Here is a 26,552-nt window from a genome sequence, read left to right as displayed (position 1 = left end):
AGAGCGACGCACATTTGTCATCCAGCAGAAATAACTCCAGAAATGTCTGACCCCACACATCAAAGCTGCTTAGGAATGGACTGTTTTTTTTCCCCCTTCTCCGTTCCCTCTGTATCATTTCTCTTTGTTCCATTTTTGGAAACAGAACATCAGGAAGCTGCTTCACAGCAGGAGAATTTTTTATCCTAAAGGAAACTCAGGCTGACAGTAAGTTACTGTCACCAATCTAATTCCTTAAGATACCTAATGTCTGCTCACATTCCGTTTGTGGGACAAGAAGAAAGCTCCCAGAAATCTTGCCTTGTCCGCAGAACTATTTTAAGCATTATCCTTCTCCCACCGGCCCCTTGAGGAAAGCTTTGAGTTTATATGTGTGTATTTTGATTTTCTGTTGTGAGTGTGGCAGTAATTAAGGCCTTAATCAGGAATCATTGGATTCTGGCAGGTTCATTTTTGGCTCTGTGACAACTGGGCCTTTCAAACGACACCAACAGAGCTGCAACCGTGCCATCACTGAAATGTACTATGTGAATATTTACTCTGTATCCCTTTCACTCTTAGATAGTCACAGCAGTGTTATGGCTAGTCTTGTGCCAGTATTTGAAAATATTACATTTGTGAAAATTCAAGTAAGTTCTTTGATTCTGTTTAATTGCAGGTTCTGCATTTTATTTGTTTGTTTGTTTTCTAATGCTTTGATTTTATTTTAACTTTCCCTTTTAGTTAAATATTGCACTAAATCTTACACTACACCTCATAACAGTACCAACTAATTTACTACACATATATATACTTTAAACATCACTCGGAATTATTAGAATATATTGTCAGTCTAGAAAAATATGCTGCAATACATTCAAATGAAACCACAACCTGCATGCGATCTTCTCACCAGTAGAGAGCAAACTGAATAAGCTTTTCCAGGAGAAAGGTGCTAAGTTGTTAATTTTTCCAGTCAGCTGATCTACCTTAACACCTTCTCTGTGGACTAGGCCCAATTTAGCATTCTGATCTGAGTGATATATTTCCAAGCATTTGTAGACACTTTTTCTATAGAGTGATTTTTGCTACTTCAAATTGTACCCATTGATGACAAAGACATTTAACCATGTACCCACTGTTCATATAATCTTCATACACTGGCATTGCCAATAGAATGGAATGCTCTGGAGAAGCCTTAAATGAGTAACCATACCCAATGCCAAGCATCAGCTTTGTTCTTTAGAACAATTACTTTGGGATGAGCTGAAGTGGCATTTGTCATCCAGAATTTAACCAACATCAGTACCTAGTCTCTCTAATGTATATGTGACAGAATGCACTGAAAAATTCCAAAACTAGCTTACATCTTTCATGGAAGTGTAGAAGCTCTTACTGCAGCAAAGGGGTGATTATAAATACTTATAAATTGCGAGTTTTCTGAAGTGTGATTGGGCAGCACGGTGGTGCAGCAGGTAGTGTCACAGTCACACAGCTCCTGGATCCTCAAGGCTGGGGGATCAAGTCCCGCTCCCAGTGACTGTCTGTGATAAGTTTGGTGTGTTCTCCTCATGTCTGCGTGGGCTTCCTCCGGGTATTCCGATTTCCTGCCACGGTCCAAAAACACACGTTGGTAGGTGGATTATTGACTCAAATGTGTCCATAGGTGTGAGTGTGTTGCTCTGTGAAGGACTGGCGCTCCCTGCAGGGTGTGTTCCCACCGTACACGCAGTGATTCCAAGTAGGCTCCAGACCCACCGTTACAGGCAATGAATGAATAAAGTGTGATTATGCTGTTTTCTGTTTTGCGCACACAGCATGTAACACATTAAACAAACATAAGTTCTCTATGCTTGTATGGTATGCCAAATGGATGAATTGTTAGTGATTAAATAATAATAATAAGATGCTAGTCCAGATGGCAATAATATTGTAATTATATCGCCATCGGGGGAAATGCAAGCTATAGTGTTAGCTTCTGAAAAAAAACAGAAATGACGAAATATCGTTTTCAAAATTTTTAATAAATACAAATCTGAAAAGTGTGGCGTGCATTTGTATTGAGCCCCCTGTACTTCGATGTCCCTAAATAAAGTCCAGTGTGACCAGCTGCATTCAAAAGTCACCTAATTAGTAAATGGAGTCAACCTGTGTGTGATTTATTATGTTGGTTGTTCTATGAAGGCCTCAAAGGTTTGTTAGAGGACATTAGTGATCAAACAGCATCATGAAAACCAAGGGACACACCAGACAGGTCAGGGATAAAGTTGTGGAGAAGTGTAGAGCAGAGTTAGGTTTAAAAAAATCATCCCAAACTATGAACATGTCACAGAGACACCATCATACAAAAAATGGAAGGAAAATGGCACAACTGCAAACCTACCAAGACATGGCCATCAACCTAAACTGACAGCCCAGGCAAGAAGAGAACTAATTACAGAAGCAACCAAGAGGCCCATGGTCACTATGGAGGAGCTGCAGAGATCCACAGCTCAGGTGGGAGAATCTGTCCACAGGACAACTATTAGTCATGTATTCCACAAGTCTGGCCTTTATGGGAGAGTGGCAAGAAGAAAGCCATTTTTGAAAGCAAGCCATAAGAAGTCCTTTTTGCAGTTTGTCACAAGCCATGTAGGGGACACAGCAAACATGTGGAAGGTGCTCTGGTCAGATGAGACCAAGTCACATGAGACTTTTTGGCCTAAATGGAAAACTAACACTGCACATCACCCTGAACACGCCATCCTCACCATGAAACATGGTGATGGCAGCATCATGCACGGACAGGGAAGCTAGTCAGAGTTGATGGGAAGATGGATGGAGCTAAATACAGGGCAATCCTGTAGGAAAACCTGTTTGAGGCTGCAAAAGACTTGAGACTGGGGCGGAGGTTCACCTTCCAGCAGGACAACAACCCTAAACATACAGCAAGCACTACAATGGAGTGGTTTAGATAAAAGCATATTCATTTGTTAGAATGGCCCAGTCAAAGTCCAGACCAAAATCCCATTGGGAATCTGTGGCAAGACTTGAATATTGCTGTTCACAGACGCTCTCCATCCAATTTGACTGAGCTTGAGCTATTTTGCCAAGAAAAATGGGATAAAATAGGATAAAGAAATTATGTTCATGATAAGGGTGGTGCAGCAGGTAGTGTTGCAGTCATACAGCTCCAGGGTCCTGGAGGTTGTGGGTCCAAGTCCCGCTCCGGGTGACTGCCTGTGAGGAGTTTAGTGTGTTCTCTCTGTGTCCGCGTGTGTTTCCTCTGGGTGCTTCGGTTTCCTCCCACGGACCAAAAACACGTTGGTAGGTGGATTGGCTACTCGGAAGATTGTCCATAGGTGTGAGTGTGTGTACCTAGCCACTGTGTTGCAGTGCCCATCCCAAAGCCTGGATGAACAGGGCCGGTTGCATCTGGAAGGGCATTCGGTGTAAAAAAAACAAAAACTGTGCCTGATCAATGGTGCGGATCGTGGTTGATCTGCTATGGTGACCCCTGATGTGAGGGAGCAGCCAAAAGAAGAAGATTGTTGTTAGTGCAAATGAGAGTAAAGGTTAATGCTTTATAGCTAAAAATGTAAATAGAGTGTAAATAGAGTGTTTCAGAACGTAAATAGAGTGTTTCAGAGAAAGAGAGAAAAAGAGAACATTATTGCATGACACAAGAGCGATTGAACTCTAGAGGACCTTGAAATGTGACAATAGTGTATGAAGGCCAGAAGTGTTCATACATGGTGTGCCCTGCTTCTGACAGATATCATACATGAACACTGGTATATTTCCAGTAGGAAGACATAGGGACAGGGATGTGCTAAAAGCTTTATTACAGCTGGACAGACTTGGTTTTTCCAGCGCTTGGGTTGTGCATTAGGGCCCTGTCTGTGTTCAGGCTCTGTAATTAGAATGAAGTGAGCAGCACACTGACTCATTCCCCAACACTTCTGTTCTTTTTTTTTTTTTATCACCAGTGCCTTTGATATTGAATTTGGGCTCTGAGTGAACAAGGCAGTAGAGTCACTTCCTGCAGTTATGTTGTGTGCTGTTGGATGTGTACACCAAATGAACTGACAGAACTAGTGGCGCACCAATCTGATTGTCTCTGAACAATATAGAAAAGATGCTGCTTGCATGAGATCAATTCACATTCAAACAGGTTCATGATTATTATAAGGAGTTAAACTGAAGCTGAGTTCTGGCAATCTGATTTGATGAAAATGTAAATGTTTTTCATACTATCTTTTTGAAATAATTAACCCTTGTGCAAATGTGCAGATGTTTGTCCTCTGTTGAGGATGTCATTTGACCTTAGTAATAGGATTGTACTCATTTAAATCTTCTTTGTATTATATTATGTTTTAACAAGCTAAATAGTTCTTTGTGCTTTAACCTTGTAGTAACCTTTACTGTTTTCTGTTATTCATAGTTAAACCTTGTTAAACTTTCTATCCAGCCATGTTTGCAAAGCCAGATATGATTTTCTCAATATTGCCCAAGTCATTTATTTTTCAAATTCTTGCTCGGTTTTTGCTAAAGTGATATCCTTGCACTATGCTGTTTAGTCTGCTTAGGCACTTTTGCTAAGTAGCTATTAATACATTCGCACATGGCCGTGTATCTTGTTGCTTACTAGTTTATGTTGATTAATGCTGATTTTTTTAGATTAATATATTATCGTATGTATCTCAGTTCAGCTAAGTTATGTTTGGTTTGTAAGCTGGGGTTTAAGAAGAATGTTTCAAAATCTGATTGGATGACACATGATTAAGGGTCAGACAAATATAAACCATTTGACCATTTCAAGGTTTGTGGATTGACTGTATTATCTCCACCATCAGTCCCTTAAGAAACAAATTTGCCTGCTCTGAATTTACAGATTAAATGACTAAAATAGTTGTTTGTGTCTGGTGTGTGGCATTATTTTTTGGAGCAATTTGAGGGTTTCTTCATTGTTAAAAAGCTTTAGCATTTTTTCTTTTTCAGAAAAATATGTTTTGATATACTGATATCTGATATACTCAAGCTAATGTGACACAGACCAATATGCTATTATTTGTAATCACAGTAATCCCACAGAAAAAAAACCCTTTAACACACCTCTAACATTCTGATTTAAACCCTGGTTGTTGTGAAATTGCAACAATGTAAACATATTTAGAGTGAAATATTTGAGCGTTTTCATTTACAAAAGGAAATTCTTAGCAAATGTACATATATGTTATAATTGCTGTCATGGAATTTTGCTGAATTAATTAGAAAAACAAAATATACTCCAACTGGAACATTATTATAAAGGACAGTATAGAGTGTATGTGTATTTTACTTTGCTTTTAAGAAATACCAGGGCATTAATGGGGCTCTTGTATCAGTTAAGGCCAGATGTGACAGTTGATACATACAAGGAAGAAGTGTGATGCATCCCTAGATACACCTCCTTCAATAAGGTCATTACTCATGTTGGAAAGTGAGTAATTTCATATCATTTCAACACTCACCTGCCTTGACTAGGGTTGTCATAATATCAAAATTTTGTCTCCAATACAATACCTGGTCCAAATTTAGCATCATCATTCTTAATAGTTAATAATCATTGTCTGAAAACCACATCACACACTGCATTAATCAGCACAGTGCTTGATCACATAACAGAACTGGACAGCTGCCCTCCTAAAATGTTAAGTGTTAGCAGTAGTTCAAATAGAAGTGGTGGCCGACTGCTGCTTTCACACTCCCAGCTTCACAGCTGGTGGACACAAAGCTAGTAGGCTGAATATTAGTGAGACAATTGTTTAGAAAAAAAAATAAAAAAATAAAAATGCAGTTAAGGACTGCTCTATTTTAATATTTGCTTGACACCATTTGTATAAGCTGCATTTTAGATATTCAGAATGGAAGCATTTAATGTGGTGAATGATTACTGTAATGGATATAATGACTGGTAATGATTATTAGAACAGTTATTATATTGAGCAGAGGGATTTTTTTTGGTAACAGCTCAAGGGGTGTACCCAGTATGTGATGGTGTGCGTGTTTGTGTCGCTGTTGTTTGTTGGTTACTTTAGACACATTACATAAGGCGTTGGACAATTTATGCAATACTGCTCCCCTCTCTCTCCCTTTCTCACTCTCTCTCTCCCTTTCTCACCCTCTCTCACCCTCTCTCTCCATTTTGCGCTCACTCTCTCTCTTTCTCTCTCCTTGAGCAGATTGGGTTGTGTGGCACCGGGATAGACCTAGGGTAGCTGGCTACTAGCCGCATTATCAACAATATATCACCTAATGGGACGCTAGCACACTCCTGGAAAAGGTTTGGGGAAACAGATCAATATGAATACTCAGCATAATCTTCAGCCATCTGCCTCCTGCACACACCACACAGCTGCAGCGCTGTTTAACCGCGGCCCACTGATGGGAAATGGAACCACTCTCATAGGCTCTGATAGAACTGCTTTCTTCAAGCGACAATTAACCCTGCAGGCACATACACACAGGCACACACACACACACTTGCACACTTTCAAACGTGCAAACATATTATGATTTGAGGTCAGATCTCTCATCCATATTCATGTGACATCCACAACCCCAGATGATCTACAGTCAGCACTGCAGCACTAGTAACCTTCACTCTGTCCATTACTGCAATGCTGCAGAGGAGAGAGGAGGAGAAGGAAAGAGGAGAGGAGTGGAGCAAATAAGTGGAGAGAAGAGAAGAAGAGATCAAAAGAGAGAAGATTATAGTGAAAGGCTGAATATAAATCAACTTGAATAAAAATTCAGATATGAAATCAACATGTGTTAGCCAAAGGACTACACAATAATTCAGTCAAATGTAGCTGAATGAGAGAAAAAAAGAAGAGAAGAAGAATGGAGAATGTGAAAAGAGAGATGTGAAAAGTAGAAGAAGAGAAGGGGAGGAGTGAAGCCAAATTTAGTTAACATAAAATCAGGTATAAACTCAGCATGTTAGACAATGTGCTGTACAAAGACTGAAATATAATTTGTAGGGCTGGACAATTTATATGACTTTATTCACATTTTTAATATTTCATTATACATTATTTACAGTATCTGTCACTGACTGAGGGTCATCACAGGGCGCTGCCATCAGCTCACTGCACTCAATATTAAAGTTTAAAAATATTACTATTGATAAATCAAAGAGGTTTTTTATTGTTCATATTGATATCGGAATTATACCATATTGAGCGAAATTAGTCAATATGAAATTAGCAGGTAGTGTCGCTGTGTGTTCAAGCCCCACTTCGGGTGACTGTCTGTGGGGACTTCACCTTCCTTGTGTTCTCCCTGTGTCTGTGTGGGTTTCCTCCGGGTGCTCCAGTTTCCTCCCACAGTCCAAAGGTGGATTGGCGATTCAGAAGATTGTCCATGGGCGTGAGTGTGTGTACCTAACCACTGGAATGCATCGTGTTGCAGTGCCGGTCACAAAGCCCGGATAAATAGGAAGGGTTGCGTCAGGAAGGGCATCTGGTGTAAAAACCTGAGGCAGATCGATGGTGTGGATCGCAGTTGATCCGCTGTGGCGACCCATGACGGGAGCAGCAGAAAGAAGAAAAAGAAGAAGATTGTGATATACATTTCGACCATATCGTCCAGCTGTAATAATTAGTACTGAGAGAATAGAAGTGAACAGAAGTAAAAGGAGAGACAAAGAAAGAAAAGATTGGAGAAATAAGTAACAGCAAACAAAATTGCTGGAGGAAAGGGAGAAATGAAGGTACAGACAAGGAGAAAACAGTGAGTGGAGGATTCATGTAAATCAGCAAGTATGTGTTAGCTGAGGTGCTAAATAATATTTCAAGTTAAATCTAATTGAGAAGCGAAGGGAAGAGAAGGGAAGGGCAGAGCACAGAAGAGAAGAGAAGAGGGGGTTGATGGAGTCGAGGGTGAGAGGGTTAGTGAGTCAACGTGTGAGCGAGTGATGATTCTGTTGCTTTTGTACACTCCCAGCCCTGTGGACAACCTCAAACACCTTCCGCACAGTGAGACCTATGAGACATGCAGTGTGTATGAGTGGGCAAGAGAGAAACAGCAGCAGCAGCACTGATGGGGACAGCAAATCCTGCGATGGCATGTCCTAAACTAGTGTGTTTATTCTCAAGTGTATGTGTTTGTGTGTGTGTGTGTGTGTGTGTGAGAGAGAGAGAGAGAGAGAGAGCATGAAAGAAAATGACTGTGTGTGCGTCAGGGTATAGCGAGGCCGAAGGATCTTTGTGGGAGTCTGAGGCATCTGTAGGTTTCCATGGAAACCTCAGGCCAATGCAGTTGTCTAGTTCTCTTGAGAGAAATTGTATAAATTATTTGCATCACTGATTTTGGGATTTACATTGTCCATTACGGTGCGTCCAGATATTTTAGTCCACTTGTTTTGATTTTGGGTTACAAAACATGGGAGGAAGGGAAGAAGAGTGTGAAAAGGAGGGAGAAAGAAGGATGGAAGGGAGGGGGTTGAAGAGTTAAGAGAGAAAGAGTGAAGAATGGAAGAAATCTGAAGTAGGTCAAATACAAAAAGAAAAGCGCCTGACCCTTCCATTAAACAGAATTAAGTTATCTAAGGCCAGTGTGGCATCTAATTAAACAAGGTGTGCTCAGTACATCACTCAATTAAAACAAGCCAGACTCTTTGCAGTGCTGAGGTTAGAGAGGCATCCGTCTTCAGCTCCTTTCACTGAATTAGCACAGAGTTTGACAGTGTTCTGCCTAAAGACATGGAAAAGGAACTGTCAGACTCCTTGGAGGATTCTTTGAGTTGTGTTCTAGTGTTTAGAACAGAAGTCTAATTAAGGTGTTTGGCAAATATTCAATGATTTATCAGAATCGCAAATCCTGCTGATGCAGAAACACTGAAATCTCAGATATTGGGATATCAATGTAATTTCCAATTATATAAATTTTATTAGTCAAATAAGAAAGTGATGAGACATGACCAGTATTTGTTTTTATACTACTGCTTGTAACACTCGCAGCATATACAGATAATAAACTTAATAAAAGATTCTGTTTCTGTTTGGTACTACAAAAGAAGTGCTTTAACAGTACTGTGTCAAACCAGGGCATATCCAACATACTTTAAAGGGGACATATTATAACCCTTCCACAAGGGACTTATTGAAAGATCTGTGACATGCTTGGGTCAAAATACCACAGGGATCAAACACCACAGCACTGTTGTCATGTCTGTATAACTCTTTTCATAATTACCCATTTCAATAGCTCTTTCTCCAAATGAGAATGAACCACAGTTGACTTTAGTGCTCAGGAATGAGGTGCAAGATTCCAAAGGTTTTTTTTCTTCATTCTCATTTTCATTATGTTTAATCAGTACATGAATATCTTCATGCTCAATTTGTTTGTTGTGCTCCATCTTTGCCCTCTAACATAAATGCTGGTTCAGTTCTGTAAGTGCAGAAATGAGGATTTGGGAAATTTCTAAAGTGTGTGCACTCTGTGTAAGATGCAGCACAAGATCAGAATGCCTTGCTTTTTATCCCATGCTTTCTGACATAGACAAATTTCTGTTTGTGGATTAGTCAGTTGCAGATCTCTAAATGAATGTGCTAATAAACTCAAAAAGTGATGCTTTCATATTATGTCCCTTTAAATTTGTTTTTTATGTTTTGTATATATTTATATTATGTACCTATTTGTTTAGAAGTCCATTTTTAAGGTTATTTATAGAGATGTCACAATGTACATATTATCAGGCATTTTTTTCCCTATACAGTGGTGTGACATGATGTGTACTGTCAGTTGAATACATTCATATTCAAAATTCCTATCAAAATGTGAAAATTGTGGATGCTTATAGCCCTATTTATATATGAATGTTTTATATTTATGTACGTACTATTTATTTAACTTTTAGAAATTAATATGATGACAAATATCAGTCTTTGTCTCTTTGGGAGACTTGTGAAACTAACTAACTCTCTCTCTCTCTCTCTCTCTCTCTCTCTCTCTCTCTCTCTCTCTCTCTCTCTCTAGGCTTATGCACTCACACAACCACGCTGCTCCTTCTGAACCCTGACACCTGACCTGCATGCCTGGCCTGTGATACTTTCTCTGCAATCCACTACTCCCTCCTATTCTCCGTCCCCGATGGATTGGAAGTGCTCCGATCCCTCGTTCTGTTGACCCTCTGGCCGCGGGGGTAGAGTGGAGCGGGCAGGATTTGCTTTTTCCCTTCACTGAGCGAGCGATTTGCCCCAGCTGTGCCCTCTTCTGATGGAGAGTTAGTTAGCCATGTGGGTGTAGCCGTGGGAGTGAAGAAGGGGTGAGCAACAGAACAACAACACACAAAATAACACAACACAGGCAATCCCCAGTGACTGAGACAGAGTCTCAGGGTGTTCCATAGATCTGGATCAGGAAAAGAAGACGCACAGGTGCCAGTGAACAGGCCGAGAAGAAGCAGAACAATCCAAGATGTCCACAACAGCCACCATGGGTGAGATGGCCAACAGCGCGGTGGAGTTTTACCCCAAACGAGGAGGTAGCAGGTCAGAGGCCAATCACTCGGGTGACTTCGGAGTCACTCTGGAGGAACTGAGGGCCCTGATGGAGCTAAGAGGAGCTGAGGCCCTGCAGAAGATCCAGGACAGTTATGGAGACACAGAGGGTCTTTGCCAGAGACTCAAGTCTTCCGCCACAGATGGTGAGACCAATGCTCTACTCTCATCTACATGTTCTCTTCTTCTCACTCCTTCTCTCTCTTCTCCTTCCTCTCTTTCGGTGTTACTTTCTTGTTTTCTTATAAACAGACCTTAATCCCAGGGAATATAGTGTGGAACATTAAATATTTTTTCTTGCAAGTGTTCTGTATTAAAAACCCAGCACATTTTGGATGGAAATTATAAGATACATGTGGGTCATTCTTTAAAAAACCAATTAAGAGCATGCTCAGTGTTGGCAAATTGGACAAAGAAAATCTATCAAAAAAAATCTATTATTTTTATTTTTTTTATTTTATTTTAAATTTTTTGAACAGGAAACATTCCCTACAGCCTGAATGGAAAAGCAACATGAAATCTGAATCAAATTTAAGCTACATTTTTAAGTGGTTTCAAGCCTGATTTAAATCTGATATCTGAATCTGTGTCTAAAATCAAGCCAAATCATTTTTTTCATGTTTTTTAGGATGCATCGCATTTTGTCTTACTGCCCTCAGTGCACCCATGCCTATGTCATTGCTATGACAACAAAAGTGGCTACATAAGAAAACAGATTTAGAAGCAAATCCTATTGGTCCAACAGTGTGAAAAAAACCTCACCTATTTTATCTGTAAACCCAATTTTCAGAAAATTTCTGACATTTTAGCAAAGTCAATATAAATAAAAATTTATGGCATTTTTTTCCCTTGAACTTAATTTAATTAACAGAATTACAGTCCCATTGTATATGTTGTATATAAACTAAATAATCTGATGTCTGCTACACACTCCAAAAAGTTTCGGATAGTGGCAAAATAACAGGAAAGATTTTATAAAATATTCAAGTTACACAATTTTCAATAATTTCACAATAAGCATTTGAATTGGTAACAGATGAGGATTTCATGATTACATATAAAAGAAGTATCCATCAAAGTATTAGCCTTTGCAAGCTAAGCTGGGTTGTGACTCATCAGTTTGCATCAAGCTTCATGGGAGAACTGTGAAACAGTTCAAAAAGAACATTTCCCAAAACAAGATTGCAAATAATTTAGTTATTTTACCATCTATCAAATATGACACTGGAAAAAGATTTTAGAAATACAAAGAAATCTCAGTCTGTGTAGGGCAAGACCAGAAACCACTACAGAATGTTTGTGACCTTCAAACCCTCAGCCACATGCATGAGATACTGTGCTTCAATACATACAGCCATATGGGCTTGTCATCCAACACACCCCAATGCATCAAGAGATGCAACTAGAAGCTCAAGTTACACATGGAGGAGGCCACACATCAGTTTTATGCTGGGTTTTGTTTTGCCCCTAACCCATCTTGAATGGTCTTAAAGAGAGTAGGAAAATATGCTGTCGTCAGGTAAATCCAGATGTGTGAAAGTGCCATTGCATGGTACCTACTCAGCTTGGCACGGATATACATGCTTTTCTGTCCCTGGTACCTGGTAGCTTTTCCACCAGCATGGCCCCCCATGAAATGAAGCCAGTGACCATCGGAAAACGATAGCGGTAACAATAAGCACTGTTCACATGTTGTTTTTGTTTCTTTTTGGGGACTGAGCACAGCCCAGCACTCCAGTTCACACAGATCAGTAGAGTTATTTGTTCCTTGTTGCACGTTCCATACTCGCTGGAAGATTTTTACCAGTCACCAATCTAAGAAGTGTTTGAACCTCCTCAAAAGACCATGGCATAATTTTAAGAGCTGCCTTTGTGAGTAGGATAAAAACAAGGTTCAAGGTATCAGGTTCCAAATTCACCTAATGGAAAGTAGAGCTGAGCCGACTCAAACTGGTTCCATGTCGTGGAAATGCACCATTAGTTGGACACATGCTGCCATCCAGATCAACATCTTTTCCAGGGAAGTCCATGGTTATTTTAGCAAGAAAGTGTGAGCCTTTTGTCTGTACATGGTCCAGCAGTGTCATTTGTATGTGTTTACCTGGCCTGTCTGCAGTTCAGATCCATCATATGCTGCATTGTGAAGAGGAAAATCAAGCTTTGACCATGGACTGTTGAAGTTATCAAACAAGAAAGGGCAAACTTTCTATATGCAAAACTGCAAAAGTTTGTATCATCAGTTCCTGAATGATCAGTCACAACTTTTCTGGAGTGTGTTGAAGGCATCCAACTTTAATGTATTTTTGTTTTGTACTTTATATTTTTAATATATGTTGAAAAGAAATAACAAATCATAGCTTGCATTTATTGCATTTAATATGTCCCAGCTTCTCCATAAATGGGGCTTGTCAATTTGTTGGCACAAAATTTATATTGTACACAGGTTTAGTTAGCAAATTAACTACTTATTTTCCTCTCTTTCTGCTATTTTTCAGTGCACCCATCCATCTATCCATCTCTCTCTCTCTATCCCACTGTCAATTTCTATCTTACAGTCTCCCCCTCATCCCCCTCTTGCCACTCATCCACCATTTCTCACTGTCTCATTCAGCCAACTTCCCACTCTGGGTGCAGGGTTTGTGTTGGGTTGCTAGGCTACAACGCTGTCGGTGGTGAGGTGGGTGTAGAGAGAGGAGGTTACTGGGTAAACAGTTCTCTGCTGTTGGTGAGACTTGCTCATTCACTCATGGGCTGCAAAGACTGCACTCTGTGAACATCCATTTGTCCATCATTTTAATTGTGTAATAAAAAAAAAACGACCTATTCAAGGGCTGCAATATTTAGCCAAAGTTAAGATAAAGCTCAGTACTCTATAAAGCTACTATGATTCACATTATTTCAACAGATCCCAAATATTAATAAGTATATGACGCACAAATGTTCAATAAAGAATTTGTGAATAATAGCAATTACAATAAACAATCTGTAACCAAGAATTGTAGTCCAATTTGAGCATAGATTTATTACCAAGCAGTGATGAATGAGACAAAACGAGATGATGACGAGAAAGTCCTCCTTTTATAAAGTAGTCATTTTATAAGTTTTTTTATTTAGTCATATAATATTAATAACACAAAGTATATATATATATATATATATATATATATATATATATATATATATATATATATATATATTTTATTTTGATATATATATTCTGAGAGACAGGAGTTACACCAATACATTACAGGAAGCTTGAGGGTGTGGTGTGGCTTCTACTGAGTGGATGAAATCACTTGTCATGCAAATTATGAACAATGGTTGTGCAGTGTCACGTGGACAATACAGGAAAAAGCAATGGCATAATAGTTCAGTTAGTTAATTTATCCAAAAATTAATTGTTAATTGTCAAGATTTGTGGAAATATTCATTTGTTGCTTCATGTGACACAAATGCATGTCTTTATAGATGCATTTCTAAGAATTTAAATACACTTTCTGATAAAATTTGTAATTAATTGTTTAATTAACATTCTCTGGTGATTGTTGCTTCACAGCCTCAGGTTTATAAAATGTTTGCACATTTGGACAGATCTAATGTCTACCCCATGAGTACAAACCAATGCTTCATAGAGTTGTCATTTTTCTTGATAATTTATGAATTGTGTCGATTGATAATCGGTTTCAGGTGCTTTCTCAGGATGGGGTGATTGGACAGTAGGGGTCACTCTATCCTTTTAGAAGGAACATTGATGCAAAATATAATATAAACAAGTGGTTTAGTCCTTGTCCAGTGCACCTCGTGCTTGGTGTATTTTATATAATTTCATTGTTCTGAACACTTCACCATGCTCATGATGGCCTTGATAATTTTCTGTTGGTTTTAAACAAATAAAATCTTTTATCTTTTAGTGAGAACTCAAATCTTGGGGGGTCATGAGTGTTCTAAATCCATGCGCTACAGATTTGGACGATCCTTCCGGCATACAGATCATGGGTTTTTTTTTTGTTGTTGTTTTTTTTTCAGATATGAAATTAAGCAGCATTGTGGACATAATGACCATTTATGCAAACATTTGAACAAACTGAGTTTTCTCCATACTGAAATAACTGTAGTAAACTAGAGGCTTCTTGTAATTGACTTTCAGAATTGACTTTCAAACTGGATCCTGATAGCACTAGGTTTTATCATGGACCTACATAATAGTTTGACATTGTGTTCAGAAAGGGAATTTTTAAACTAATCATGTATCCATTGGAGTCCAAGAGGTCAGAAATAATCTCACTCACACTGAGGGTGTAGATTTGCCCTCCCTTTAACCCTCTACATCTCTCTGTATGAGCTAGTTGCAGGCATCTCTTAGCTAACAACAGAATTAGCTAGTGTTCTCCTCAAAGCATGTTGTGTTTGCAGTTGAAATTACACTGGCATAGTGATAGTCATTGCCCTCCCTGCTTTGTAGCAACAGGTCATAGAAGGAGTTACTGTGTGTAACGACAGGGCGTTTGTAAAAAAAAAGGCAGCTTCACAACTTTTATACCCCGATAAGAAACATTAAAATCAGGGAAAATCTAATTGTAAACAGTGTGCATTGTCATAACTCCCCTGTTGGCAGCTTTAAATAAGTTAAACATTGCTTTTAGAATGTTTTTAGAATGGATTGCCAGCAAGGTATGACAGGGTTAGTGATATGTCTCAGCTCTTGGACTAATGCTGCATGCAAGGAGAAAACAATATTGGCTGGTGATGTCTTCCTTGTCAACTTTATAATGAAGATCTTCAGCTCAACACCTAATCAAATAAATTGACACAAATATGAAAACTTTAAACTTTGCTTTATAGCAGCCTGAAAATATATTAAGCCCTTCAGGCTTGATTCACCTTCAGAAGTGAGAAGATGTCTTACTGGATTGTTTTATTAGATGTCGGCGACATCCAGTGCTAACAACAGCCCACAAATGCAGAGCGGCCTGCTAAGTGCAAGTGGAGACATATATCTAACCCTGTTACAGTAGATGCACATGACAATGCTGAGGGAGAAGAGAGGAGAGGAAAGGAGAGCAGGGAGGAGGTGGAAAAGTGATGGTGAGTGGGGCTGGCATTGTGATGATGAGGCTCTGAAAATGGAGGTACATTAGTGCCTCTCTCTCTCTCTCTCTCTCTCTCTCTCTCTCTCTTTCTTTCCTTCACTCTCTTGCTCTCTTTTCCTCTCTATCTGAAGCAACACATTTCAGCACAGCAGAATGAGGCCAGTGCCGTGCCTGTGTGTATGTACCTCTCTTTGCTTCTGTAACATTATATCCAGTACATCTGAATGCATCTGCCATTCTTTCGGCCTAAACCACAGCAAGGATGTCCGTATTGCAGCAACACAGGATGAAATCCATCTCTCTTGGTTGGGTTAGGTTGGAGAGAGAGAGAGAGAGAGAGAGAGAGAGCAAGGGAAGAGAAGGAGAGAGAAAGAAACCTAGTACTGCTTGCCGCATTGTCAAGGACATACCAAGGGGAGATGGAAGCGGGGGAAGTGAGTGAGTGAGAAAAAGGAGGGAGAAAAGACAGACAGTGAGGAAAAGGAGGGGTGCTTTAAAAGGCAGAGAAGGTTCATCAAAGGGATGGGGTGCAGGTATGACTACTCAGCAGATTTGTTTAACCACCCCCTGGTTCAGATGACATAATCTTCCTTCACATCATCACCTGTCATCATCTAGTTCTGCCTTTAAAGGTGTACTCCAGCATTTTTTTTTCAACCTGATGCTATATTTGTATTATATAGCCCTGTACTTAAAACCTTTAAATGACTATATATTTTTTTAGTTTTATTGTACAACATTTTTTACACACTTTAGAGCATAATATTTGTAACCTTAAAATTGCAGCTTCAAAATCATTGTGATGTACTTGGCACTGCAGACACTGCACTATGTAACTTTTGGGGGAATGTAGGAAACAGCCCTACCTCCCTCGCCCTCCCTATTGATTTCAGTAAAATGCCCTAAAATTGATTTACACTAGGAGGAGCTCCAGGAGCAAAAAACCCAAATCATATCTGGTGTTTCTTTAATATTAATAAAGAAACAACAGCAAACATCTGTAAGCTAAAACCTATTCACTGTGATGTAAACAATGACATTTTTTCATTCATTCATTGTCTGTAACCGGTTATCCAGTTCAGGGTCACGGTGGGTCCAGAGCCTACCCGGAATCACTGGTCGCAAGGCGGGAACACATCCTCGAGGGCGTGTCAGTCCTTCACAGGGTGACATACACTCACACACTCAAACCTATTGACACTTTTGAGTCGCCAGTCCACCTACAAACGTGTGTTTTTGGACCATGGGATGAAACCAGAGCACCCGGAGGAAACCCATACGGACATGAGAACACACCAAATATTCTATACTAAGATCTAAAACTCTTTTTTCTGATGTCTGAATCTAGATTTTTTGGGATATAAAATATCATAAAGTATAAAGAGACATAAGACCGTTTTATTGTCATTATACATGAGTATAACAAAATTCGGTTGGCAGCCTTCCCAAGCAGCAGGACATATATATGCAAATTTGCATGGGCGGCAGAATAGTCCGTCTTTTAGGTAGATATCGCCTAAATATCTACTCAGCTCAGCTCAACAGCCACATTTTGTCTGTGATAGGATCAATAAATATCATCTAAATATTATATTAACTTCACCCAACAGTGAAGTTGACAGTTGCAGTTTCAGTTAAAATTCCAGAAGTATTCTTTAAACTTTGGGTGTGCGCTAGGATCATGAAATCTGCAGTGTGACCGGGTTCACCATGCTGTATATGAGAGCACCCAGAGGCACACCATATCTCCTGTGTGTGTGTGTGTGTGAGAGAGAGAGAGAGCACTTGCAGACTGAGCTTAATGTGCTCAGTCGTTCACCGACATGCTAAGCCATACCTCCCCTTTTATCCACTTAATGTGTTTTCTGGCTGGCTTGGCCCATCCTCATTGGCTCCTTTGTAAATGTCTCTGAGACAAAAAAACGCAAGCACAGATTGACGTCAATAGTGCTCCACTGAACTGCGCTGTAATACTGGCTTTAGCTCTAGGTCATGCTTCTGACTTAAGCACTCCATTCCATCACTGCGACGCGAAAGATTGTGTTCCAGACAGACTCTGCAGTGGAGCAGACCAATCAAAAATCTATTCTTACACCAGCATAGGCCGCTCTCATGTGATGACATCATTTGTAGCTGGGCGAAAAGGTGCCCAGAGACAGGAAGTTGAAGAGCAAGAGCAGGTTTGCGCTTGATGTCTTTATTGCCATGGAAACTGGATACAGCCATGAAAGAAGAAAAGAGGGCTAGCAAGAGAAAGGCTGTGAGATCCCTAAAGCAGGCATGTTATGATAAATAATAATAATAATTTTATGACAAATGAAATGCGTATATTTCCTTTTACAGCGGATGTAGATCATACACTAGTATCTGTTTGGTTCCTGAGATTTTTGAGATATACATTGAGGGCTAATGCAGCCTAGTATTCAAAGCTTATATGTTAAGAATTGGCGTCATACAAACCACATACGAAATTAGTAAAACACTTGCTTCAGACAAGGCTAAATTATTAATCACAAAGTAATCACAAACAGACTTATTTATGACATGTATTTATGTATGACATTCATGAAACGATCAAAATTACTTGAAAGATATGCATTTTTTCTTCAGTAATATTGATGGTTTAATGATGATTAATGATGAATTTCACCACTTCCTTTTTAGGCCACATTACTCACTAGCAGCTCAACAAAGAGTCATAACAATTCACACATAAGTTAGTTAATCTAAAAACAGATTTACAATGCTTAATGGGGGCCTACAGCGATAAACAATATTTCTGTTCCACATTAGTGACATTAGCCTCACAATTCAAGTGCAAAACCATCAACCTGCCTTGGCTGGCTGAAAGAATTTAGTCTAACGGAGACATGGTGTGCATTAAATCTTTAGCTGAACTATCAATTTAAAGTAGTTTTAGGTAGGTGTTCAGCTCCTCCCTTCCCTTTTCTTGGTGACGTGATATGCTTTAGTTTTCCCATGCAAGAGCATAGGAAATTAACAAAAAATAATTTACATATAAGATGTATTAGTTGTGAATTTGGTTTCGTAAGACTGCTGTTAAATGTGGAATCCTCCATTACAGCAGGCTGTGGTCATTCATAAGCTTTCATAAGAGTATTCGTTTGATTTGCTTGTTTGTATTTTGTTCAAGTTCTGCACATTAGTTCAAATTCTACTTTTATTTGGACTGCATTATCTTCTTATGGCTTTGGAAATATGAATTATGGGGTTTATTACCATGGTCAGTTACATATAAAAATATAGGTATATTATTATATAAGGGATAATTTTCCATCAAGTATTTCATTTTATTGGGTTTATTGTTTTCTTACTGTTGATTGTGTTTATGACTGTGGGAATAAGCTGGAGTGAAAGAATGTGCCTGGAGATATTAGAGATATTAAAGTACACTGGGGTAAGGTGAAAAATGAAAGAAAGAAAGAAAGAAAGAAAGAAAGAAAGGCTGACTTTAAAGGTGTTAGTTTGTTATATATTTCTGGACTCTTTTGTGATTATGTATCAGTGGCTGTAATTCAATTCCCTGTGTACTTTTATGGGTTAGTTATGAAATACTCTTATGGCTTCTAGGTTTAGATTTAGATTTGTCTTGAAAAAAAAAAAGATGGCTTAATAACCCCAGCACATTAGTACCAAGTGAACAGATCCTAAAGTAGACGCTACCCTAACTGATCAAATAACAACTAATTTGATGAAATTCTTAAACAACAAAACAGCAAAACATTATATTATGAATTTTCAGGTCAGATGTCTAAATTGTTTAAAATTGCAAAAAATTAATTCAGTACTGAATTGTGCCAATGGCGCTGCAGGGAGTTTTGCTGTCACACAGCTCCAGGGTCCTGGGGTTGTGGGTATGAGCCTAGCTCTGGGTGACTAAACGTGAGATGTGTTCTCCCTGTGCTCTGGTTTCCTCCCGCAGTTGGTAGGTGGATTGGCTATTCAAAATTATCCCTAGGTGTGAGTGTGTGAGTGAATGTGTGAGTGTGTGTCACCCTGTGAAAGATTGGGGCCCCATCCAGGGTGTGTTCCTGCCTTGCGCCCAGTGATTTTAGGACGGCTCCGGACCAGCTGCGACCCTGATTTGGATAAGCAGTTACAGACAATGAATGAATGAATAATTTAGTACTGATCGAATACGGTAATATGTTTATCCCCTCTATTATACAACAAAAAAAGTTCAATGGCAAATTATTAAATATTACATTACATTAAAAGTTACTTTTTTAATATAATTTTATGTAATACATTGTCTGTAAGCAGGTGTATTTTTATCAAAGTCCATGCTTATTTCAACATGACAACACCAAGACACACTCTGCATTTTAACAAACTGTGACTACATAATCAAATAGTGTGGGTGCTAGACTGACCAGCCTGCTGTCCAGATCTGTATTTTAATGAAAATGTGTGGCTTTATGAAGCAGAAAATGTGACAATAATAGCCCTTACTGTTGCACAAATGAAGATGTTTATAATGGAACAAGGGGAAAAATTTCATTTACATAACTGGATCAGTTGGTGTTGTCTGTTTTCAGATGATCATTAAGTGTTGGTGAAATAAACGGTGCAGCTATAGGGTTACACTCCTGGTCTATTTCTTTTCTTCAAGTGAAAATAAGTATATTTTCCATACAGAAAAACAGGTTCCTACATTGTAATTCACTGTTGTTAATTGCTAAAATGAATATATTGGGGAAAACATTGTACCATAACAAGCAACAAAAAGTACTTCTATAGTATGTCAAACTACTAGCAAATAAATACAACATGGGCATTATAAATGGACGAAAAGCACTATATTTACATTTTGCTCTTTAGGAGAAACTTACTGTCACGTTGAAAATTTGAATTCGTCCAGGGGTGTTCAAATTTTGCAAGAGTGCTGAGTAAACACGTTTGTGGCTGGGTTATTTCACTTTGTCCTTGTGTTTCAGGTTTGTCTGATAACCCGGCAGACCTGGAGAGACGAGCACAGGCGTTTGGTCAAAACTTCATTCCCCCTAAGAAACCCAAGACATTCCTGCAGCTGGTCTGGGAGGCACTGCAGGATGTCACCCTCATCATTCTGGAGATAGCAGCCATCATCTCCCTTGGCCTGTCCTTCTACCAGCCCCCAGGAGAGGAGAGCGATGGTGAGAGAGAGTGAGACAGAGAGAGAGAGAGAGAGAGAGAGAGAGAGAGAGAGAGAGAGACAGACAGACAGACAGAGAGGATAAAAAGAACTACAGGGTTCAGAGGAACAGAGTCAGAGGTGTGGTGTTAGTAAAGAGAGGCAGAGAAAAAAAAGAGTGAGTGTGTGTGAGAGAGGGAAAGATGGAGGAAGAATGTGAGAGAAAAAAGAAGGAGCAGGATGGAGGGAGCGTGGGAGGATTTTGAAAAAGGTGAGAGGGAGGGTGAGAAGTGAGAGCGAGGGAGGAGGAATGATTAGAGTGAATGTAGAAAAGAGGGAGGAGGAATGGAAGAAAATGACAAAACAAGACTTGAGAGGAGTTTTAAGGAGGTTGCCTATTAAAGGCAGGGCATTGAGCAGCTTGAACTTTGTAAAGTATAATAACTCTAGGAACATATTTACATTATTTTATTGTTTTCTTATAAGAATCTTAGAGATCATGCTATACCCCATTCATTTTATCCATTGTGTAATGTAAGCACTCAGCACCAAATTCACACTTCATTACTCTACTTATAGTAAGTACTTTATTCAATGATCCTTATTAAAGCATTTAACTGTTTGATTGCAAGTAATATATGTAGTCTGAATCTTTTTACATGTTTGTTGAGTTAAAAAAAACCCAAACCAATAATTGCGCACATTTCACTAAACCTGCAAATAGGCACATACTGTATAATAAACATGCACACCTCCAATACACTTTCCAAATGTAACAATACACCATAATATTGTGTGAGATATATGCAAGAGTTTGGAAGTGTAAGTGAAGTTTACCAAATATGAAACAAGATTTAATTTCAATAAATCATTATGTAGATAAAACTTTCTCTGGGACCAAGTAAGATAGGAAGAGAATTAAGCTGAGTATAAGTTAACATGCTATAGACTAAAATCAAACATTGGAAATCTCACAAGGTGAGGTAAAAGTACCAGCATTTTTTAGTCAACGTAGACATTAATTAATTAATTAGCTGTGATGTTAATATCATGTTGTGAGTGTGATTCTTATGGTTTGCATTAACTGTCTCTCTATGCAGCATGTGGGAACGTGTCAGGTGGTGGGGAGGACGAGGGCGAGGCGGAGGCTGGCTGGATCGAGGGTGCGGCCATCCTGCTGTCAGTCATTTGTGTGGTGCTGGTAACGGCGTTTAATGACTGGAGTAAAGAGAAGCAGTTCCGTGGGCTGCAGAGCCGCATTGAGCAGGAACAGCGTTTTGCAGTGGTGCGCAACGGAAATGTCATCCAGATCCCAGTGGCCGAGATGGTGGTGGGAGATGTGGCCCAGATCAAATATGGTGAGTTTCTGCCCTGAGCAAACCACACACAGGGGGAGAGAGAGAGAGAGAGAGAGAGAGAGAGAGAGAGAGAGAGAGAGAGAGAGAGAGAGAGTTTGAGACAGAGAAATAAATAAATAGAGCAATATGTGGCTCTGGCTCAGACAGCCTTCCCCTGTCTAAGTTGGTGACTGTAGGAGATGAATATTACCAGTAGGAATTTCCAGATCAAGTTCCGTGTCCTAATGAATTCAGCTATGTTTGATCTGATATTTAAGTATTTGAAAGTCAATAGTTTAAAAATAGTAAAATCAATTACTCTCCAGGTGTGTGTTCACGCCTTGCGCCCAGTAATTCCGGGTAGGCTCCGGACCCACCACAACCCTGAACTGGATAAGCAGTTACAGACAATGAATAAATGAATTAATAAAATCATTTACATTTCTGTAGGATTTTATATATATGTATATTTTCAAAACCCAGTACAAATTAGGATTATTAGCAGTATGCAGTCCACCAATCAAAAAAGAACAATTTAAATAGCTCAACACAACTCATTTTTTCTAACAATATTCCACTTTTATTGAGTACTGCAGTCTCTGAAGTTTTTTGAATCCTTGAATAAGAGCATGCATTTGCAAATCAGGTGTTGTCTCGAGTGTTTCACTAGGCTTCATTAGTTCATTAGTTGCGTCAGGTGTGCTTGAGATGAAGCACATCCAATACTTGGACTGGCTAGGGTTTGTTGACTGTGACGTTTGATTGCAAGTTAGAAAATAAGTCAAGAATGCTATCCCACAATTTAAGAGAATATTTGATGCTTTGCACAAACATGGGAGGTATACAGATATAGCTAAGGCACTGAGTGTTCATAGAAATACAGTTGAACATGTAGTTAACATTTTTAAAGTTAAAGGAACTCTGGCAGAAAGTAAAAGCTAACACTGGCTGCCCCCAGTTTCCTGAAGAGGCAGGTGGTCAAACACCTGCTGAATGCAAAAGACCTGCAGAAAGATTTGGTGGCAGCAGGCACTGTGATTTCTATTTGCACAGTAAGGCACATAATAAACACTGAAAGTCTCAATGCCCAAACTCTTGCCTGAACAGGATGATCTGCTGACCCAAAATCACAGGAAAGCTCAGCTCCAGTATGCTCTAAACAATACAAATCAGCCACAGAAATGTGGGATTCTGTTTCTCTGGAGTGATGAAACAAAACTGTAACGATTGGGGCCTGTGCATCAGTGGTAGGTCTGGACAAGGAAATTTGAAAAAAATACACTAAAAAGAACACCCTGCCTACAGTGGAGCATGGAGATGTCTCAGGGATGCTCTGTCACTACTATACTTCCTCTGGCACTGGAAGCCTGCAGCGTATGGAGGGCAAAAAGTTGCCCATAGAAAATCTTTGGTAGGATTTGAAGAAGGTGGTTGCAGCCCTCAAACCCAAGAATATTAGTGAAGTGGAGATCATTGCCCATGGGGAATGGGTTAAGATTCTTCAGGAAAGCTGCAAGAAGCTGGTGTCTGGCTATGCATCACATTTGCAGCAAGTCACAACAGCAAAAGGAGGCTCTGCTAAGTACTAAAAATGCTTATCATGAAGATGTTGAATAATCCTGAGACTGTAACAGTAGCCTTACAGCCTTAAACCCTTACAGTAGTACTCATTTAATATTGCATTGTGAATTGAATTTATTTATTGGACTTATATTACTTGTGTGCGCTATATATAAATTATTCTTGTTTGATTGTTTTATTGCAGTTTTTATAGTAATTCAGTTACTGTGCTTGACTGCTAAGTAATTTTTTTTGTATATTTTTTTCCCTTTAGTTCTTTTGTACACAGTCTCTCTCTCTCTCTTCTTATCTCTTTTTCTTATCTCTCTTCTTATCTCTTTTTATCCTCTCTGTCTCTGTCTGTCTGTCTCTCTGTCTCTCTCACTCTCTCTCTCTCTCTCTCTCTCTCTCTCTCTCTCTCTCTCTCTCTCTCTCTCAAAACAAAACATATCTGCAGAGTCTTTTTAGCCTTAAACATGGACAATTAGTTACTAATATAGAATGTATTTGTCATTAATTTGCCCGATTTATTTATTTATTTATATAAGTAAATATTTTTTTTCACAAATATTTACCAATTGTTTTAAAATATTGACAAATTAATTAATACAAAATTTACAAAAGTTTCCTTAAATTCAAATTGAACAGATAATATAATTTGACAAGGCAAATATGTCTTACCTTTCAGATTGGACTCTGATATACGTAGTGGTCAAGACAACTGTGAAAGGAACGGTAGTGTTTCATGGTCAGTGTTTTTTGTTTATGTATTCAGGTGACCTCCTACCTACTGATGGCATTCTAATTCAGGGAAATGACCTGAAAATTGACGAGAGCTCTCTGACCGGAGAGTCTGACCATGTGCGCAAATCAGTGGAAAAGGACCCTATGCTTCTCTCTGGTTAGTTGTATTTATTTGTTAGTGTGTTTGTGTGTGTTTTCCTCTTTGGCAGTGTTTGTCAGTATGACTGAGAGGCTGCTATGGAATCCAGATGTTTGTAATCAGATCACTGTGGCTCTGGTTCCTGCCATGTTTTGCGGCATGTGGCCTCCCTCTTCTGACTGCTGCTATTCTTAGGGCCCACCCTGGTTAACTCCATTCATTTTATTAGGCTTTCCTGCCATAAGCAAGGCATTATTTAATAATAACCTAATGATATTTGCCTAAAGAAGATGTATGGAGAGGACATTTGGGTATACACCATGCCCGCAGGGATGAGGCAATACCTCTGCAAATGACCATTATGTCACAGATACGGTTTGTATTCATTTGAAACAAAAAATTTGCTTCAAATTAGCTATGGAAAGGTCCAAGATTTTCCACCAGTATTGACCTAAATATTGACCTGTGTTTCAACATTTTTATACTGTTAAAATATGTTTTCATACTGTTAAAACTTCCCAATATGTTGAGACTTTGAATGTAACTAATTTTTCTTTGTAATATATATTTCTTTGAATAAAAAAAAATGAATTAAGCTGTAATTTAATTTATGTAAATTTATGGGGCCTGCAGAAAAAATTTGGGAACCGGTGTTATACGACTTTGTGAATAGTTAAAATAAAAAAAATTTAAAAAGTTGTTTTAGATCTAATGTGAGGCAGAGTCTGTGTTTGTATGTGTGGAGTATATATTTATTTATTTTTTAAATATGTTATCTATTTTTTTGTTAGGCACCCATGTGATGGAAGGATCGGGGAGGATGTTGGTGACAGCTGTTGGCGTGAATTCTCAGTCTGGCATCATTTTCACTCTGCTGGGGGCTGGAGAGGGAGAGGAGGAGAAGAAAGAAAAGAAAGGTAAGTGTGAGAAAGGAAAGGCAATCACACACATATACATGTACACACAGTGAGAGAAAGAGAGGTTAGAAACAGTAGAATATGTATAACAGGGATGTGGAAATGTTATGCAAAAATAATTGCATTCCACCAAACCAGAAGCTAGAACAGAACCCAGGAGTGTAGAATTATGTACTTTCAAGTCTTTCAAGGCCACCAGCAGCATGAGGAGAGTGGCTGGTCATGTGTATATGGAGGACATAAGATTCTTTTAGATGAATGAAAGAGTGTGGCCAGTGCCTGGGGAAATGTTTATGAATGGGATGAAAAGGGAGTATAGTATGACAGCTAAGGCATGTCTCATCTGCCTGGATTGCTAGTGAACTCAAGTCCTTGCTTCACTGGCCCAATATCAAGACTCCAAAATGCATCCATATTTATGATGGCATCCATCAAGCCTGAAAAATAACATTTTTAAGATTAATGTAAAGAAAACATCATCCAACTATTGGTTACAAGTCTACAAGTCACGCTCCCCAATCAATAAGTGTTTGTACAATACTGTTCACACGGTTAAATATCATGCTAATAAAATATACCAAATAATGTTTACTGTTTTACTTTTTTAAGAATGTTAGAAAAACATGTGATTTAACCATGTGAACTATGTTGATCACACTCTTATTGGTGAGTACAAACCCTGTTTCCAGATAAGTTATAAAATGCATATAGTAGTACAAAGACAGTATTTCCAAACTTGAAAATATTCACCATTTTGAATTTGATGCCAGCAACATGTTCCAAAAAAGTTGGGACAGAGGCAACGGAACATTGTTGTGTTATGCTAAGAACAAACAAAAAAACTAATTAGGTTAACTGGAAACATGTCAGTGACATGACTGAGTTTAAAAAAGAGAATCTCAAAGAGATTGTGTCTTTCAGAAGTAAAGATGTGGAAGGGATCACAAATAAAGTTTCTCAATTTAAAATAGTAAAGAACTGTATCATCTGCACTACGTAATATCATTAATAGATTCAGAGAATCCATAGAAATCTATTTTGACGTAACAAGGCCCAAAACCAATACAGACTTTCTATGATCTTTACATTCTCACATGGCAGTGGATTAAAATCATAAACATTCTTG

The 26,552-nt window shown here is 38.8% G+C and overlaps 1 protein-coding gene across 5 annotated transcripts in view; it reads left to right on the top strand.

The window, feature by feature from the left end:
• atp2b3b (ATPase plasma membrane Ca2+ transporting 3b) overlaps nt 1-26,552 on the top strand; it is a 66,678-nt gene that overhangs the window by 7,761 nt on the left and 32,365 nt on the right. For all 5 annotated transcript variants that reach the window (XM_066670172.1, XM_066670171.1, XM_066670176.1 and 2 more), the window contains exons 2-6: nt 9,982-10,651; nt 20,554-20,751; nt 21,830-22,087; nt 24,402-24,527; nt 25,301-25,426. In XM_066670172.1, the coding sequence (XP_066526269.1) occupies nt 10,423-10,651; nt 20,554-20,751; nt 21,830-22,087; nt 24,402-24,527; nt 25,301-25,426 (937 nt within the window). In that variant the 5' untranslated portion in view covers nt 9,982-10,422. The remainder of the gene's footprint in view (nt 1-9,981; nt 10,652-20,553; nt 20,752-21,829; nt 22,088-24,401; nt 24,528-25,300; nt 25,427-26,552) is intronic.

The sequence above is a fragment of the Hoplias malabaricus genome, chromosome 5 (genome assembly GCF_029633855.1).
Source record: "Hoplias malabaricus isolate fHopMal1 chromosome 5, fHopMal1.hap1, whole genome shotgun sequence".
Taxonomy (NCBI): domain Eukaryota; kingdom Metazoa; phylum Chordata; class Actinopteri; order Characiformes; family Erythrinidae; genus Hoplias; species Hoplias malabaricus.
Note: the sequence above shows the minus strand (reverse complement) of the source record. Positions and strands in the feature narration are given on the sequence as shown.